The following is an 18,354-nucleotide window of genomic DNA, read 5'->3' as shown; positions in this document are numbered from 1 at the left end:
ATGGATTCTCACAGCAAACTGGATTTCACTGTGAGTTTTCATGGAATTCTTCTCATAACGTCGTTCATCTCTTCACATAACATGCCCACAGTGCTTAAGGATTTTAGAGAGCAAGCTGTATTCTGTCAGTGGCAAATCTTCACCATTGCAAAGGGATCTTTTAGTGGAAGTGTTGCCATGAACTTGCAGACATTAATTATATTAATTCATGAAATGCTATATTAATAATATTACTATTAGTTTATAAAAATGTCATCTTTGGAAGCAGAACAGCACCTGCACATTTTGCAGTTGTAACCTTTGTCCTGAGAGCTCTTTCCTTGTGTACTGCTTCCTTTATTTACTAATTTTTAATTTTTATTCCTTTATCTGTGCTGCTTTTGAGGCATTTTCCTTAACAAAACCTCACAGCTTTGCTGAGAGTGCCCGAGAACAATATGAAAAACTGTCCAACATGCACAACAACATGACAAAGTTGTATGAAAATCTGGGAGAATACTTCACCTTTGATCCCAAAGTAATAAGCATAGAAGAATTCTTTGGTGATCTGAGCAACTTCAGGACTCTGTTCTTGGTGAGTAATACCTGCAAAATGTTCTGTATTTTCTTACAGCTTTTTTTCTCCCAGTTTTACTTCTTTCCTTGTCTCTCTATTTTTTTTTTTTCTGTAATGCTTAATTTTGTGTTTTGTTCCATGGCAGGAAATTGGGTGAACACTTCCAGAATTGTTTAGATTTTGGTCATGACATACTGTCCTCCAGTGTGTAAGTTGACAACTGAACTGTGGATAAGGTTGAACCAAATTTAATTTATTTTAGCAATGTAATGGATCAGGTTTAATGGATCTGGGCAAAAATTAAAAGTTCACAGTGAAGGATGTTTGTTTTTCTATAAGGGGCAGAATAACCTACAAAAAAGAATTAAGATTTTCTGCAACATTTTGATGCTTGCAAGAAGTTTCCCCAGAGGAAAAATATGCTGAAATTCCTTTAATCTGTGGGATTTACTTTGAAAAAGTACTAAGTGCTGATAAGAATTCAGGAGGAATCAGATAAGACAGGGGAAGAGAACATCTCCAGCCATCCCTGGAGCATGCACACGTGTTAAATTTGTCCTGTTCCCAGGGCTGTGATGCCTCCCTGCTTCCTCTGAGGGCTCCCATCAGCTCCTTCTGGTGTTCTGGTGATTGGCTGAAGTATAATTCCAGATATTTTATAACTATTGATGGCTCATTTTTTCCTGTTTGTCATTTTTTTTCATTTTTTCTTGCTCGTGGCTGTCTGTTGATTAAAGCTCCTTTCTTGTGCCATCAGCCAGCTCAGTTTAGAGGCTCTCAAGTCCTCCAGGTGGCTGGAGCATCACAGGAATTAACTGAAGCATTTCCACAGGATTCCCCTTTGCCACTGGAACACAGAATAAAGAGCAAGGTGTATTCTCTTGGAGCTGCCACCTGCAAATTGAATTGGAAGTGGCAAAAAGGATGCTTTGTTGTGGTTTTTCTTTTTTTTCCCTCCGTCTGTTGTCAGTTTTCTTTTTTTTTTTCCTCTTTGCAGTTAAAGATCCACTAGATAATAATATTTCTTTAATATTTAGAATTCTTCTGAAGAAAAAATATTTTTTAGGTTTTTAATCCTTTACTCCATCGAAAGTAAACACAAATTTCTGTTGTCCTTGAGAACTGCAGCCTGATACAACATCAGGCCCAAAAGGATCAGGCTCTTATCAAATAATGATTAGTCAGTTGCCTGGAGCAAGATGCCAGTTTGTTCTTTCCCATTTTCTGTCTTTAACTTGCTGTCTCTCACTCTGTGTCAAGTGACCTGTAATCTTTTCAGGCTGTCACTCTCTGAATGTTTGTTTGTGTTGGTGGCAGAGGATTTAAAAACGTCCCCCAGATCTGTCACACCTGCATTTGTAAATGAACATAAACTTCCTTTCAGGCTGGTTGTGCTGTGGGGGTTGTATGAAATATGCACCTCAGCACTAGATTGGAAAATTTCCTTTTTTCTTAAAAAGTTTTCATTTTTCTTTAAAATTTCCTTTTTTCCTTTTCATTTAAAACCCCAATTTTTAAATGTTTTAGATTTCGTTTGCTCTCTGGGCTGCCTTTAATGCAGATGGTCTTAAAGGTGAATCCTGTGTCCAAATTGTTTTTGAAGCAGAAGGGATTTCTGGGTCTAGTTGCATGAAATGCAGAGAGGCTGTTTTGTTTGGAGGGATGTTTTTTATCTGGTGGACACTTTTATCAGTGGTGACTGCTTCCCTCACATTTGTGTAAATGCAGCTCTTTGAGTAAGGAATTAAATCTTAAAGTACATTATAAATGTACTTGGAGAAGAAGGGTGTATTCCAGTTTCAGGCAGTATTTAAGCAGACGTGAGTAACCCATCCGGTGGCAGAATGAGGGATGGGTTTGCTAAAGCAGCAGTGAAATAAATTGTCCTTTTGTATCAACACTGCTATTGATTGATGGCTGCTCTGTGCCCTGCAGTGCAACATCCACAAAGTGAAAATCTCCCCAAAATGAGGAGGACATCAAATGATCAGCAAACTGAACACTTTTTATTGGTGCCCACTCCTCTGGCTCCAGGATTTTGTAAGATTGATGCCCTGTCCCAGACAGGACAGGAATATCTGTTATGTTGCCTTCATACCAACCAGCTTTTCCCACAGTGGATGCAGCATCCTGAGCATAAATGCACCTGTAAGACCCTTCCTTCTTCCTAATATTTGTTTATTGCTTGCCACAAAGGAAGTTGCAAGCTCTGGGACTCAGGAGTGGTTTTTGTGGTGGCTTTTTTGAAGTGTCCCTGGAATGCAGCAGGTCATTTGCTACAGTAATACAGCTCAATGAATCTACAATGCATAAATAAATACATAATAAACATCTGATTTACCATGAAATACAGTGCATAGTCAGGCTAAATTCCCAGCTTTCAAACTCGTAAATTGTGTTTGTAATTCAGGAGTGCTTTAAAAGAAAGGCTCTATTTATTCATTGTTCTCTCTGGTTATTTGTCTGGGAATACACTTCATCCCTCCTGCCTAAAAAGTAACAGTTCTTTAATGCAGCCTGAAAGATAACAGTTTCCAGCTAGCAGGAAGCTGGGAAAAAAAAAAGAATAATGAGCAAGAAGTATTTTCTTCAGTGAAATTTCCCAAGAGGTGGTAGCAAAAGTGAAACACTGTCCTTATTAACAGGCAATATACAGCCCCAAACCCAAAATACAAACCTTTTGTGAGCTCTCTCAGTTCTCATCTGCGTGTACACATTCAGCTAGGGCTGAGCAGAATGGGTTTTAGTCATTATCCTGAACAAACCAGGAATTAGGGGTAGGCTAGGAAAGGATGCAGGAGGTGGAATTCACACAGGAGCAGTAACTCGGTTTATTTACAAGGGGGGAGTGCTGCTGGATAAGTGCTTTATTCATGATGTAAAACACAAGGATGGCATTTCTCCTGGAAGCTCCCCAAAAGGTTCAAAAATAAATAATAATAGAAGAAATTAAACTGAGTTCAAGTACACGGTGTTGTCAAGTGTAGAAATAACTGCCTGGGGGGACTGGGATTTTGTTCTGACCTGAGTTGTTCCTCTCGTGAGGTGGCTGCCTTTGTGGATGGGGAAAAGCCCTGGATGCCATATTTCAGGCTGGAGATGCCACTGATTAGGGAATATTTGCAAAAGTTATAGTGGAGAACATGGTCCAGAGGAAACCATGAAGTTAAATGTCCTGATCTTGAAAGGAACAGGGTTTAAAAGTTTTCTTGAGTTTTTTTTTTCTGTTTTATATTCAGTGCTGGTAGCAGTGAGTCCAACTGAGAAATGTCATTATTTCCAGGCATTATCTTTGGAAGTTGGTAATATTTAAATGAGGATTTTGAATCCTCATTCCACTCTGAAAGCAGAGCATAGTTTGGGATTTTGGCTGAGACAGAGCTTAAGCTGTTGAAAAGCTCTTGTGAAGCAGTGCCTTCATTACCTGCTCTGAGTGAGGCCCCTGGGGCTGATGCTGAGGCCAGGAGAGAGCCTTCCACAGATGGTGTGTGCAGCCTACAGCTGCCAACATCTGCCCCCAAACCTTCCTGAAAACTCCTAGAATGAACCTGACTTCTCTAAAATCTCCAGAGTTTTCTTTCACACATATCATCTTAGCCTCATCATTCTGTTTGTTCCTATATCCTATTAAGATAATTTGATAATTGGAGCCCGTGTTTGTCTTCATTGTGGTTTTGCATTTTTGCAGCTTCGTTTGGGTGCTGCTGGAGTCAATTACAGCTCATCCCCTTGCTCAGGTTCAGATTTGCTTGCCTGGCACGTGGAGGCAGATGCAGGCAGGCTGATGGGACTGGCTAATCCTGTCAGAACACAGAGGGAGCGTGAAGTGCAAGGTGTAAGGAACCTCAAGGGAAGAATTGCAGCTGTGGGAGCGTGTCCCTGCAGCGTTGTTTTTTCCACATTTCTTATTTCTTTGCAGTGTAATGCCTCACACCCTCTGCAGTGCTGCCTTCCACAGTCCACCAACCATGTCTTTCAGCAAGTCTGCAAAGTCTTTCCAAGCCAGGCGTTTTTATTTTGTTCTTTAATTACATTTTGTCCTTATGTACTACACTGGGTGTAATTCTCACAGTCTCTTTTAAAACCTGTCAGAAATTTCTACCCAGAAACTTTGAAACCTTTCAGCATGTCACATTCAAGGTGCTGCTATTAAAAAGGGTAATTCACTGTTTCTGCTGGATTCAGGCTCTTGTATGAACAGTTCTTACAGGCTTACCTTAGAAAGAATTTTTGTTAAAAAGTCTAAAGGATTGTGCTCACATGATGATGTGCCAAAACACTGGTTTGTCTCTTCCTTGATCCAGAAAGTTGCTTTTGGAGCAAAACAGTAATTGGTCTGCCCTGGGCCGTGGTTTCTCTTTTAGGGTTGTATCCAAACAGACAACATTTGTTTTCCTGGGTGTGTTTTTTGTAAAAACAGTGATAGAGCTTTGTTTTTGTGTGTGTACTTCAGCTCTGGGTCTCTGTCAGGAATAACCTGAACGAGGTGTGAGTGTTTATTCTGCTATCCAAATATGGATGGACAGGAGCAGGAAAAGCAGTCCCAAAGCTGTCCTCTCAAGGGCCATTTAATAATGATTCAGCTTACACAGTGCAGTAATTCAGTGGTACCAAGCAGCTTTTCATTGGCACTGGTGAATTTGGTTAGTCAACACTGTGGAGCTCCTCTGCCTGGGCAGCTTTTGGTGGTTTTGCATCCAGCAGCAAACCCCTGTCCCTCCCTGGCCAGGAGCAGCAGCTCCCCTTGGCAAGCCCAGCACATTTGTGTCACTGGGGTCACTGTCCCAGCCTCATCCTCTGCTCAGTGCTTCACTGCCACCCAGCAGCAATTCAATTTGTCTGCCCTTGTCCAATGCCAGCTCCTTACATCTCTTTTCCATTATTTTCATGGGGATAACAATGTATTTGAATGTGTTATCCTCCAAGGAACACCCATGGAAGATCCCCCTTTTACACGTACACTGATTGCTCAGTCTGCTGTATTTTACTCTGAATTTCTGTAGATTAACTTCCAGATAATCCGAGCTGGTCGTTCCTAATGATTTATGGCTGAAGAAGATTATTTTGCTGGAAGTTCAGCTGACATATTTTGCAGTTGCAAGGCAAATTTGGGAAAGGCCTGAGGGATCCCAGGCAGCCCTCATTATTGGTGCACGACCGCTTTGTAGCCAGCTGCATCTTTAATATCCAGGGAGATTTGGGCATTACAGTTTGTTTTCTTTCTTCTTGTTTTTAATAATTTACCTTCCAGAGTCTATTTACAACCGTGTCGATGTGTGAATATGTTTGTCTGTCAAAACTTAAGATATGTGCAGAATGCAAGGGATGCATGAATTTTTTATTTGCTTCTTAAGGAAGCCAAGCTGTAAACTGGCAGTGCTGAGCACCAGAGCTGCACTTCAGTGAATCCTAATAAACACAAGGGGGAACATCAAACTATGTGCTCCTTCAACTAACTCACTTAAAAAGAGATAATATTCCTTGCTGAATCTCTTTTCTCTGCTAGGAGAGACAATAATTTGGTTTTGGTTTTATTATAACAAAGCAAACCCGCACTCCAACTTTCTCTAACTTTTAATTTGCTGTTGAATTAGCAAAACTGCTTGCCCTTTTGCACCAACCAGAATAAGAGAGGGTCATGAAAAGCACGTCAATAAAAGGGTTTTATGCATTTCAATATTTCTATCTGCTGAGATTCACAAGAAAATTATTTCCCTTTTTGCATGCACTTACATGTTTTCAGAAGACAGCATCTAGATGAGGACTTTTCAAAATGTGTTCTAAACTGTTGAGAAAGCTTTTATTCTTACCAGAGGAGTGCTGCTTTGTCTGATTTCTAGCTGTTAGATTAGTTTAGTGTTAATTGGAGAATAAATTTAGTTGTCCAGTAGATCCCTATAGCAGGAGTCAGTTCTTTGGCACTGTGGAACTGTGTTGCAGTATCACAACTGCTGCTTTTTATTCCCTCTTTTGAAAGCAATGCCAATTACTGAACTTTTTTTTTTTTTTTTAGTTTTCAAACTGATCTTTACCTTTTGAAGTTATTTAGCCTGTAAAGCTACACAGAAAGGGGATATCACTGGCATTTGATAGTTGGGAAAAAAGCCCTGTTAATCTGGAAGAGCGCTGTTCTGTGTTAGAAGAAATCCACTGCAACTCAAATGTTGGGAAGAGAAAAGGTCTGGGGGAATGGAAAAGCATGCCGTGAGGGAGAAAAATAACCCTTTGCAGTAGAACTGCAGGAGATGAAACTGAGAGGATTGATACAGCTCAGGCAGAGCAGATGCTGTAGGAACCACTGTACACCTGAGTCAAAATTCTCTTTATGTACATTAATCATCTGTCAGTTTTGAGAAACTATGATCGAATTTGTTAGCAATATTCATTTAAATATAAAGTATGCCTATAAATATAGATGAAAATAGGTTTATTTTGCTTTCTGCATTCTGATGGCAGGTGGGAGTATGTTCTTGCCAATGATTTATTTCCAGCTTTCATCTAACTCTGACTAAGTGTATAGCAGTAAATGACATAACAAATATGGAATGGGTGAGAGTCCCACTGCCTGATGGAGGGAAGCAACAAGCCAGTCCATTCCAGGAGGTGGGTGGGTGTAGATCGATAAAAAGGGCTACTCTCACACAGAGTTATCAGTATTTTCTTATCTTGCTGTTCTTCAAGAAGATTAAGCCTTTATTTTGAATGGCTTTTTGGTTTTTTTAAATCACCATTGGTATCCATTCTGTTTTATGAAGTGCAGTCTGAATCTTCCTTCAGATAGAACTCATAGGGTTAGGCTTGAGAAGAATTTCCAGATAAAATTTAACTTTAGAGCTTGTTTAGTTCAGCCTGCTGGTAGAAAATGTGGTGGAATCTGTGATCTGATCACAGAATGTCAGAGGCTGCTGAGCTGCCAGTGCAACCATGACATTTCATATTTGCTTTCTCTCCTAATCTGGGGGCAGTTCCTCCCGTTCCAGCCTGGGAAGCTGCAGTGAAATGAAAGGTGTGTCTGTGTCAGCTGAGATGGAATGTGCAGTGACAGAGCTGTCCAAACCAAAAGGGACGAGACATTGCCTTTGCCCTTTAGCTGCCTTTTTTCTGGAAGAAAAGGTGTTTGTGGGGCTTGTGCTGCAGCTGGCTCTGTGCTGGGGCAGTGGGGGCAGTTCCGGGGGCAGTGGGTGCAGTTCTGGGTGCAGTTCTTGAGGCAGTGGGGGCAGTTCTTGAGGCAGTGGGGGCAGTTCTTGGGGCAGTTCTTGGGGCAGTGGGTGCAGTTCTTGGGGCAGTTATTGGGGCAGTTCTGGGTGCAGTTCTTGGGGCAGTTCTGGGTGCAGTTCTTGGGGCAGTGGGTGCAGTTCTGGGTGCAGCTTTTGGGGCAGCTTTTGGGGCAGTTCTGGGTGCAGTTCTCGGGGCAGTTCTGGGTGCAGTTCTCGGGGCAGTTCTCGGGCAGTGGGTACAGTTCTTGGGGCAGTTCTGGGGCAGTGGGTGCAGTTCTGGGGGCAGTTCTTGGGGCAGTTCTTGGGGCAGTTCTGGGGGCAGTTCTTGGGGCAGTTCTTGGGGCAGTTCTGGGGGCAGTTCTTGGGGCAGTTCTGGGGGCAGTTCTGGGGGCAGTGGGGGCAGTTCTTGGGGCATTCTTGGGGCAGTTCTTGGTGCAGTTTTTGGAGCAGTTCTTGGGGCAGTTCTGGGTGCAGTTCTTGGGGCACTTCTTGGTGCAGTTTGGAGTGAGGCCATGGGTACCAGCAGAGTCCCTACAAAACAGGGCTGAAATGTGTTTGACCTCAGGAAACCCCTGAAATGGCACACTGAAAGATGCTGCCCCTTGCTTGAATGAATGTTCTATATTTGGAAGCATTTGGGAGTCTTGCATTTTTAATTTGCTCTATATAGCAAATATATAACCTGTTACCCCAGAGACCTCAGGTGTAACCTGTTACCTCAGAGACCTTTTAGTCACAACCTAAAAATTCAACTATTTTCCATTTCTTCTCCCGTGTTTTCTGAATTTTACACATCCAGACTGACTATTTCAACAAAAAAATTCGATGAATTATATTTAGATTCTAGCACCTGAGTTTAGCCACTTGTAATTGAATTTCCATCTTAGTGGACACTTGGATTCCTCCCCACTCATCCCTCCTAAGAGCACGGCACAGGCTTAAGGTAGACTTGCAATCTTAATAGGGAGAAATACAGACATGGTGCTGCTGGAAATAAATCCTTTTTTCCCTTCACCATAAATGCAGAGCTATTTCATTTTCCGTTGCTCTGATCAATAATGCTCACATCTACAAACAAAGTGGTGCATTATGTTCCCTGCAAGGTTTCTGAGCGTGCTCCAGGTACTGGGTCCAGTCCCTGGGTTCTCCTCCTCTCATTTCATGTCACCACAGTATCTGTGCAAAGCGGGTTGTTTTGGTTCTCCTCAGTGTACAGACACTCACATTGCTCTCCTCCAATGCAGGAGGCGTTAAAGGAAAACAACAAAAGAAGAGAATTGGAGGAGAAGACCAAGAGGGCCAAGCTGGCCAAGGAGAAGGCAGAGCGCGAGAGGCTGGAGAGACAGAAGAAGAAGCAGCAGTTGATTGATATGAACAAAGGTAAGGCAGCATTTTTAGCTGAGAGATTAGCATTAAAAAAGGCAAAAGCAAGTCAGGAGTAATAAACTGAAGGCTCTTTCTGATCAATATGAGAAACACTTGCTGGCAGTTCTGAAAGCTGGAAAAAGTTCACTTTTCCAAGTGGAAAATTCTGTTTTGTTCCAGCCTACCTGGTCATGTCATTCCATTTCTGCCACTTAATGTGTGTAATGTTCCTTTCAAGGCCCGTTGTTGTGAATTATTGGCTTTTTTGCATTTGTAGCACTTAATTGATTTTTTTTTTTTCTCCTTATGGATTGACTTCCAAGAAGAAGTGTCTTCCTTGCTTTGTTGTTAATTTCATTCTGTAAACATCTCTATAATCAAGGTATTGTGGCAATTAATGTCTTTCTTTTTGGGCTTGGGGGTCTGTGTTAGGATGGATGTTCTCCCAGTAGTCCTATTAGGAGCTGGAAGATCAAGTTGAGCTTGGAGCATGAGTACAGAGTGACATTTCAGCACGGTAAAAAGCAATGTGTTGAGCTTGTCAGCTGGGAGAATATTGTATTTCACATGAGACCTCTGTGACTGAGAGGGAGGTAAGAAAGCAGAAGGAGTGGGCTGGGCTTGATATTGATGTTGTGCAGATTTCCAGATGGGTAAAATAGAGGCTTTATTCTTTACCTGACTCCAGCAGGCATGTAGAGGTAAAATTGGATTCAGGCAAGAGATCACTTGCAGTTTTTTGTTCAGTTTCTATGAGTTTGTGTTAATCTGCTAATCTGACCCAGCAGTAAGAACACCTGTCCTTGTTATCCATTTAACAGGCCCTGCTCAGGGAAAAATGCTGCAGTGGTGCCACAAATCCTGTTATCCTTGGCCTTGCTTGAGCTGGCACTGGCACTGCATGGAATGCTCTGTAGCAGAAATTCTTTTCTATAGGTGACAAACTTCATTATCAGATCATGTAAAGATCAGTCTAATTTCAGTATAGCTATAAACAAAATGTTAAATTTCAACACAGGGGGATGCATAAATACATTTTCTTTGTGAATTCAAACCAGTGAAGGTTTCTAATGAGGCTTTTCTAAACCATTCTTTCAGCATATGATTAATATTTCTTTAAAACCTGCCACAATAATGTCCTTGGTAATATGGACAGGCTCTTTCCTGAGAGTGGGATGAGAGCCAGTTAAATGTCCCTTCACCACCCTCCCTCTGCCAGGGTGCTCGAGAGATGTCTTTGAGCTGCCACTCGGGACGCTGCGGGCAGGATGTTTGGTGAGCTGCTGGAAGGTGTGGAAAGCCCCCTGGGAGGCTGTTGTCAGCGACCTGGGCTCTGCTTGAGGGCTGGGGCTCTCAGTTTGGAGTTAAACTTTCCTGTTACAACCTCTGCAGCTGCCTCTGCTCAGCCCTGGGAGCACACCTTCCTTCTTCTGCATCCCTTCCCTTTCCGAGCAGGTGAGGGGACACCGCCCTGAGCAGTGGCACGGGTCACACTGACAGCATTCTGCTTTCCACCATGGAAGTCTTTTCCTATTAAATGATACAAGTAAAGCTCAGTTTTGCATTGTAGTCCTCTCTCAATGAAAATGCAAATACACGGATGTCTTTGCATGGCCCAGTGCACCAAAACTGCCTTTTAAATAACTAATGTTTGGAAACCTGGGACACAAAGTTTGTTTAATACTTCTAAAATAGGGGTTTTTTTCCAATTTGTGAATGTTTTAAAACATCCATTTCACATATTGCAGCTCTGCTGCTGGGGTAGGAGGAGGGCTAAACCTCCATCCCCAGTGGATTCTGTGACATTGATATTCAATTGACTCTTTTTGCCAAATAACTGATTTTTTTTCCTTGATGCAGCTACTTCTGTGTGCTCATTGCTGCTTATATAAATAGTTTGTAAATTTGTCTAAGTGAATGTGACACAGCAGGCTTAGAGGAAGGAGGCAGATGTCCTCTCAAGCTGTCACTTGGACAAGGTGATTTTCACCCAAAGGCTCATTTTAACCTCAGCCTCTCTCAGCTCTTTCTCTGCATCTCCCAGAGTCAAATTTGACTCAGAGCTGCAGCCTTTGAGGTCAGAGCAACTGGCTTCCTGCATTTGACAGCTTCTTGTGCCGTTCTAGAAGTATTTTTCCTGTTTTCTCATATTCAGTGACCACTCTTTGTGGTCACTGGAGAGTCCAGATTAGGTTAGTTATAATGAATTAACTTAAAATTAATATCTGTTTCTTGGTGTAACTGTAGAAAAGCATGTTGTGGCCAGAATCAAGAATTGTTCTGAATATTTCCTAGTGATGAAGTAACTCAGACTTGGCAGGATTTTGAAGACCTCTTTACTCAATTTGGTGGTTTTGTGCTTTGTGTAACTGAGCTGCCACATAAACACTGCATGTAAACTGATAAAAAAAACCTGCTGAACGTTCCAAAATATTTAAAGATGAATGCAAAAAAAGTTTGAAAACTCTATAAAAATGAATGTTCCAAGAAGTTATCAAGATGGTTAGCATCAGGTGAAAAGCCCAGGTTTCCTGGTGAGGTTTGGAGGCACAGAAAGGTTTGTGCCTCATGCACACACCTGCAGATCTGACCTTTGACAGCTCAAATCATGAACAATTCTTTCTCCTTATGGGAGATGAATTGGGAGAAGCCTTTCATGACTCCCACCTGATTGAGCATCTGCAGAATTCTTGCAGCATTGCTCCTGTGTGCATGCCTGAAGTGGAGAGAGGAGGAGAGCTGGAGAACTCAGCTTCCTGGGAGCTGCACAGTGTCTAACTGCAATTCTGATGCAAATGTTATTTAATCAGAAACAGTTTTGCTCTTCATTATATCTGATTACCATGGCAATTAAAATCACCTTTTAACTACCAGGATTCGGATGAAAGACTGAATGAGCTTTCTCAGTCCCAATTAGGCTTGAATTAATTGTTTTGAAGACATATTAACATTCTCCCCTAATGCAGATGAAGGTAATGCCAGTGCAGTTCCGTGCTGGAGGTTGATGGATATTCCTGCTTTCCCTTTCCAAGCACCCCACAGAAGATTTCATGGGTTTTTTATTCCGACTGCTGTGTTCTGTTTCCTTGAGCTGCTGTTTGATTTCACTGGTGCAGGATATAATTCCAGGGCTTGCTTTTGCTGCAGCTTTGTAATGATCCTGTGCTTTTGTGGTTGGTTTGTCTTCCTTCCACGTCCTTTAGCATAAACAGAAATCCATACTAAGCTTATTGCGAGTTACACGTTATTTTGTAAATGTCTTTTTGGATTTCTGGATTGGCTGGTGATTGCATGGGGTACCTGCAGTGGTAAATCTTGGCTCTTACTTACATTTTAAAGATTATTAGTTTGTGGTGCTGGATGTCAATGAGGCAAATGTTGAAATTCCTTTGGGAAGTCATTATTTTCCATATTGACGTTGATGGTCTGTTTGAATGTGCTGCACACCTCCTGAAAGCTGATATTCACAGAACAAAAACCAGATTGAGCCTTGCATTATGCTTAAAGGGGAGCGTCTACAGGTTTGAGTTTTCCTCTTCAAAGCAATTCTGCAGGAATTGCTAAAAAGCTTTGTAAGAGCTGTTTGTGCAGAGTTTGAAGTGGTCTAGAGGATGGGGTGAGTGTCAGAGTCACTGAGCTGCTGCTAAATGGGTCAGAAGCAGCTCAGGAGAAATGCAAATGGGTGTGAGCATGGACAGGAAGTTAGGAAGAAATTACAGCTTGAAATTTAATCCCACCTTTAAATGCTTTGCTCTGGAAAAGTTTGGTTTTGATAACGAAGGAGGCCCATATGGTACCTTCTGATTGAGTTTACTGGGGGGAAAATTATTAGACTGACAAATCTGTGATTGGGATAATTGCAGGGAAGAAAGAAAAATTGGATTCTTTTCTCTTGAAAGTAGGTTTCTTGGGGACTGTTTACTGAACAGTAACAAGAAGTAACTTCAGGGAGTTTTCTATGCAAATTCAACTTTTCCTTAGAGAAATTATTTGTGTTTCAAAAAGTAGGTACTGTTATTAATCTTGAAAGTAGCCTTAATTTTGTTTATCTCAATGTAACTGCTGTATAACAGTTGATATTTTGAAGACCTTACAATGTTAAAAAGCATTTCAGAAATAATTATTGATCAGCCTTACTGTAAGGCTGGTTCAGGAATCAGGGTGGGATGGGCTGAGGAGCAGAAAACCCCTTGGCTGTGTAAGGGCTGCTCAGTGATAAGAAAAAAAACCCTGAATTATCAACCCCCCCTGAATTATCAACAGCTTCCAGTCCAAAACACAGCTGCTGTGAGGAAAATTAACTCTATCCCAGTCAAAACCATCACCAATATTAAATTAGAAAACAAAAAGTCATCAAGAATGTGTTAAGAACTCCCCTTTCCTCAAAATGGGTTCCCAAAACTCCTTTTTCCCCTAAAATGTTAGAGTTGCTCAATAATAAAGAACTTTTAAAAGGAAATGATTAACAATGATAAGAGCATTGGTGATTTGTTCTGCCTTACATATCTGTCCATCACAGAAATTAAAAGCAGCTCAGTGCTGTAGTTTAAATACAGCTTTGGAACTGCAGCAGAGCTTTATTTACAGGTGTAATTAAACATGGGATTTTTTTGGGCTGGGTTTTTCTTTTGGTGAGCTGCACAATCTTTTCCTTCCCACACAGAGGCAATCTCTTCCCATTTGCTCCAGGTAATTCACATTACAGCCTGTTTGAGGTGTGGTCCTTGCAGGAAGAGGCTCCAGGGGCTGTGTGGGGGCATCTCAGTGAGGCCACGGCAAACCTTGGCCATTGGGGCATTTTCTCCCAATAAATAAAAAAATGTACATTTCAAACGTTGTTTTCAAATCCTGCCTGTGCAACAAAGCACATTTTTTTTTCTTCTATTAATTTATTTAAGCCTGAGGTCAGGTTATCATCAACAATATTCTTAATTGGTGTGTAAGCAAGGCTTTGCCTTGTTTTGTAAACTGACATGAGCTGGGGGTTCACTTCTCAGTCACACTGTCCTAGCTTGTTCTCCTCTAATTAAAAAGTAAATAAGAGGCACGAGACTCCACTCTGCTGCAAGCTGCAGAGCAGGACTGCTTCCTGGAGATATTTATTATGCATGCAAAACGAATTTAGCAAATGAATAAAATGCAAATATATGAGGAGAACACAAAAACACGCTTTCCCAAAGACACTGAGAGCTGACCTTTCTAAGTGAATATATTGCAATTAAAAATTCTGGTACTGGTTATGAATAAAAAGTCTTGTTTAAAAGTTTCTACAGGACACCCATTAGACTTTGAAAAGTGCATAAAAGTTCAAAGCAAAGCAGGGTAGTGCAAGATGTGAATAGAAGCATAATTTTAAAACCCTTTGGAGCAGCAAGTGTTACCTAATGAGGTATTTGACTGGACTCTTTCAGCAAGGGCCTAAATTCATGAAAGAAATCCTGTAAAATTCCTGTAAACCTTTACCCGAATGGCTGTGCAGTAGCTGCACTTCTTATTAACTTAGATCAGTTTGCAGTCTGGATATTTGTAATGACGAGTACAAGGTGTTTTGCATTGTGGAAAATCCTAGAAAATACAAATGTGGCAGCAAAACCTGTGCAGGTACCCCTGCAGTAAGCAGTGCAGACAGCCAGAGGGGAGGGCAGAACGCCCCAGGAGCAGCAGCACGTTCCCAGCTGTGGGTCTGAGCTGAGGAAAGCACATCCGCTGCAGCTGGACCATGCTTGGCTGAGCTCTGGGGCAGTTTCTGCACCCCCAGTTATTCCAGCAGCTGGCACCTGCTGAAATGTCACCCTCAGGTTGCACTTGGAGCCCCTTGTGTCAATATTTCTGCCTGCCAAAGCTCAGGTGCAGCTGAGGAAGGGCCAGGCTGGGTTGGGGGGTGCTGTGCTGCAGCTCAGGGCTCCCAGCCCCTGGAAGGTTTTTCTGTGCTCTGCTGGGGCTGCCCAGGTCCCCAGGCACAGGAGGAGCTGCTGCTGCATCCTTCCAGCTCCGTGTGGGCTGAAGAAAGGCTGCTGCCTCGGGCACTCTGTGTTGGGATGCAGCCCTGCTTCCACGAGAGGCTTTTCCAGGGCTGATTCTCTCCTGTCAGCGCTGTAATCAAGCTGGTGCCCCCCTGCTCCTGGCACCACAGCATCCTGGGCTTTGGTCGCTGTTTCTTTGGTCACCTCTAGGTTGGAGCTGTGGGGCATTCCCTGTTGAAGAGCTCCTGGCTGGCCTGTGGAGTTACACACATCAATTCAATTATTTCAGCTGATTTTATCATTCCAAATCTTCTGCAGGTCGGGTCTGTTCAGCAGTGCAAGGAGCAATAAGATTGTTCTGTGGAAGAAGAAAGTTATTTTGTCTTTATTACTACATTAAAGTGGGCCAGATCTGCTGAGTAGCCCTGGTGTAAGCCCTGGGCCCTGCAGGAGCATTTCTGAAACTCCTAAAAACCCACCCGAGTCTGGGCTCCAGACCAGAGGGAATGGAACTGGTGTCAAACCCAAATTCTAACGATTGGGGCTGGTAGCTAACGCTTCAGTTCATCACTGAGAATCCTTTTGCAGTCCTCTTTAACACCTGGAGTCAGTCTGGCTCTTTGCTAAGGCCAATCAAAGGGAATTGCCAATTTTTTTTTGCATGTCTCCACACATTTGCTCTCTTTTAAATGCTTGGGGCCAACTCGGAGAAGAAACAATGAGGAAGAAAATTACTTGTTCCAGATAAAACTCCTGTCCTTGTGTACAATGAAAGACATCTGAAGGACAAATAATGATTATGTGTTTTATTTCTGCTGACAGAAATGTTGGAAATTAGTTTTTAGTTTTCAAACTTGTGGCAATTCCTGTCTTTGTTTTTTATTTGTGTCTATAAATTGCTGTGGGTGGTATAAAGAAGACAAATGGAGGAGGTAGCTGGTACTGTGTGAAGAACTGCAGCAAGAATTATTGGGGAAGACTGACATTTATTGATCAGTTTTAATCAGGGCTCCCTGAAAATGCAATTCTTTGTCCAGTTCCCACTTAACCACCTGAAGACTGTGGTTAAGATGCACTGCTGAGATCAGACCTTGCGTGAATTTTACTTTGAGGAGTTAAAAATCTCATCACTCTGTCCTTAGTAATTTGTTTTATGTTGTGTATTCTGGCATCCCAAAGCCAGGCTGGCTTTTGGCAGTTGCAGTAATTAGCAGGTAGAGCAGCTCACTCAGCAAAAAAGTGGAAGGCTGCATAAACATTCATGAAGTATTGAAGGATTTTTGTCTTTTTTAATAAACTCTGCCAACTCTTACTTTTAATGAAGATCGAAGAATATTGTAATTTTTCTACACTTTAAATATTCTAAGATATTAACTAGTTCTGGGTCTGCAGTCACTGCCATTAAGTGTTTCAGACCAACTTGATGTGTATTAATTTGGACAAAGTGCATTCAGAGACCTTTGATTTTGAAGGTAAATTTAATACAGAGCCAACAACAAATCAATGAATAAGCATGGCTAGGATAAGAAGCACAAAGAAAAACAATTATGTTGTACAGTTTAGAGAAAATTCTGGCTTTGGATGTGAGTGGGAATTGAGAAAAGCTAATTTGCTTATTTGTTTTTCAGGACTTCAGTTATTTAAGGCTTTTAGATGGAATGTAATTAAAACTGGTATTTCAGAGCCTTGTGCTGGTTCCTGCACTTGCCCTGCTCCCTTTGCTGCTGCCCTGGAGAGAGCTCTGGGTGTGTCGTGTAGTGTGTGTAGAATGTGTCAGTTAGGAGATGTGTCATTTAAAGGGATCAAGCAGTTATTCTAATGATCAGCTTGTAGAAATTTGAACCAGGCTCTGTTTTAGGTGTGCTCTTACCTCAGGTGTCTAATAAATCTGAATGTAACAGGGAACCAGGACAGAACAGCTGATTCATTAACAGGCTGCTTTTAAACTTGAGCATTTGAGAGCCTGAGTGTGCATCTAACCTCCTACACTTGTGTGAGTCAGAAGTTTTTTTACCATAATGTAATTTTTTTTGCATAAAGTAATGATCTTCCCTTGCCCAGATGGGGAAATTTATATGAGTTTGGAGTCTGAGAGATGTGGCTGAAATGTCCACCTACCTGCTGAGCCCAACCTATATTTTAAGTTTGGGTTATAACTCAGATATGGGAACAGAAAGAGGCATTCATCAGTAGTTTTGTAACCTCTCAGTTCTTTGACCCCTATTTCTCATGCTGCTGTCAACTGTTATTAACAGACTGAAATGCAAAGGAATGTAAAGACTCAAATATATAAAAAGAAGTCATTTTTCCACCCAGATTTCCATAACGCACCATCAAGTCCAGCAATTTAAGGGCTGCGAGTTAGCTTGGATATGGAAAAAAGCAAAATTAAAAATGGAGCAGAAGTAAAATTCAGCTGTTAAAAATGTTACACCACCAACTTCCACTGCATGGTTATCCCCTCCTCATCCTCTTTATGTCACCTGAAGACCATCCATGCTATTGATTGTACAGATAATTTTTTCCAAAGATCTAGTGAGTCGTGAAGCCGGGAGGCATCGTATAAAATATTTCCTCTGTACTGCAACATTGAACCTTCTGCTGTTCAGTGCCATCAGATGCATTGATTCAATTGACCCGTTTCCACTTCAGAAAAGCCTTCAGATGTCTCAGCAGCGAGGCAGCCATCGCTCTGCCTGTCTGCATGCTGAGGATGGCATCAATAACTCACAGGGGAACACCTCCAAGCTGCAGGAACAGTAGGGCTGCCATCACTTTTGCCTAACGGGCATCACCCACAGCAGACAGTGCCACCTGCCCTGCCCTTTAAATATATTTTTACTTAAATATATTTATTATTTAAATTACACCGTGGAAAGTATGTTTGTTTATTTATTATTAAATATAAATGTTTTACTTAAACCTGCCAGCAGCCTTGCTCTGAGGCGTGCCCGCCTCTTCCTTGGCAGCCTTATGGAAACAGGACAACCCTTGGACTTCTATTTCCTTCTAAATCTGCTTGCAGCTGTACTGATGGCTTTTTCTTCTGCTGCTCCCCACAGAGGGTGACGAGACGGGGGTGATGGACAGCCTGCTGGAGGCCCTGCAGTCGGGAGCAGCTTTCAGGGACCGCAGGAAACGAACGCCGCGAGCGCAAGGTAAGGGCAATTCTGCAAGCTTTGGGCTACCCACTGAGCAGCCTGAAGCTGGGCTGCAAACAGAGCAGCCTGGAGCTGCTTGGCAAAGATTCTCC

At 42.1% G+C, this 18,354-nt stretch overlaps 1 protein-coding gene across 5 annotated transcripts in view; it reads left to right on the top strand.

The window, feature by feature from the left end:
- DIAPH2 (diaphanous related formin 2) overlaps nt 1-18,354 on the top strand; it is a 174,449-nt gene that overhangs the window by 103,452 nt on the left and 52,643 nt on the right. For all 5 annotated transcript variants that reach the window (XM_038122767.1, XM_038122765.1, XM_038122764.1 and 2 more), the window contains 3 exons: nt 410-574; nt 9,018-9,153; nt 18,164-18,259. In XM_038122767.1, coding sequence (XP_037978695.1) covers nt 410-574; nt 9,018-9,153; nt 18,164-18,259 — 397 coding nt within the window. The remainder of the gene's footprint in view (nt 1-409; nt 575-9,017; nt 9,154-18,163; nt 18,260-18,354) is intronic.

Source organism: Motacilla alba, chromosome 4A (genome assembly GCF_015832195.1).
Source record: "Motacilla alba alba isolate MOTALB_02 chromosome 4A, Motacilla_alba_V1.0_pri, whole genome shotgun sequence".
In the NCBI taxonomy this organism is placed as follows: Eukaryota; Metazoa; Chordata; class Aves; order Passeriformes; family Motacillidae; genus Motacilla; species Motacilla alba.
Note: the sequence above shows the minus strand (reverse complement) of the source record. Positions and strands in the feature narration are given on the sequence as shown.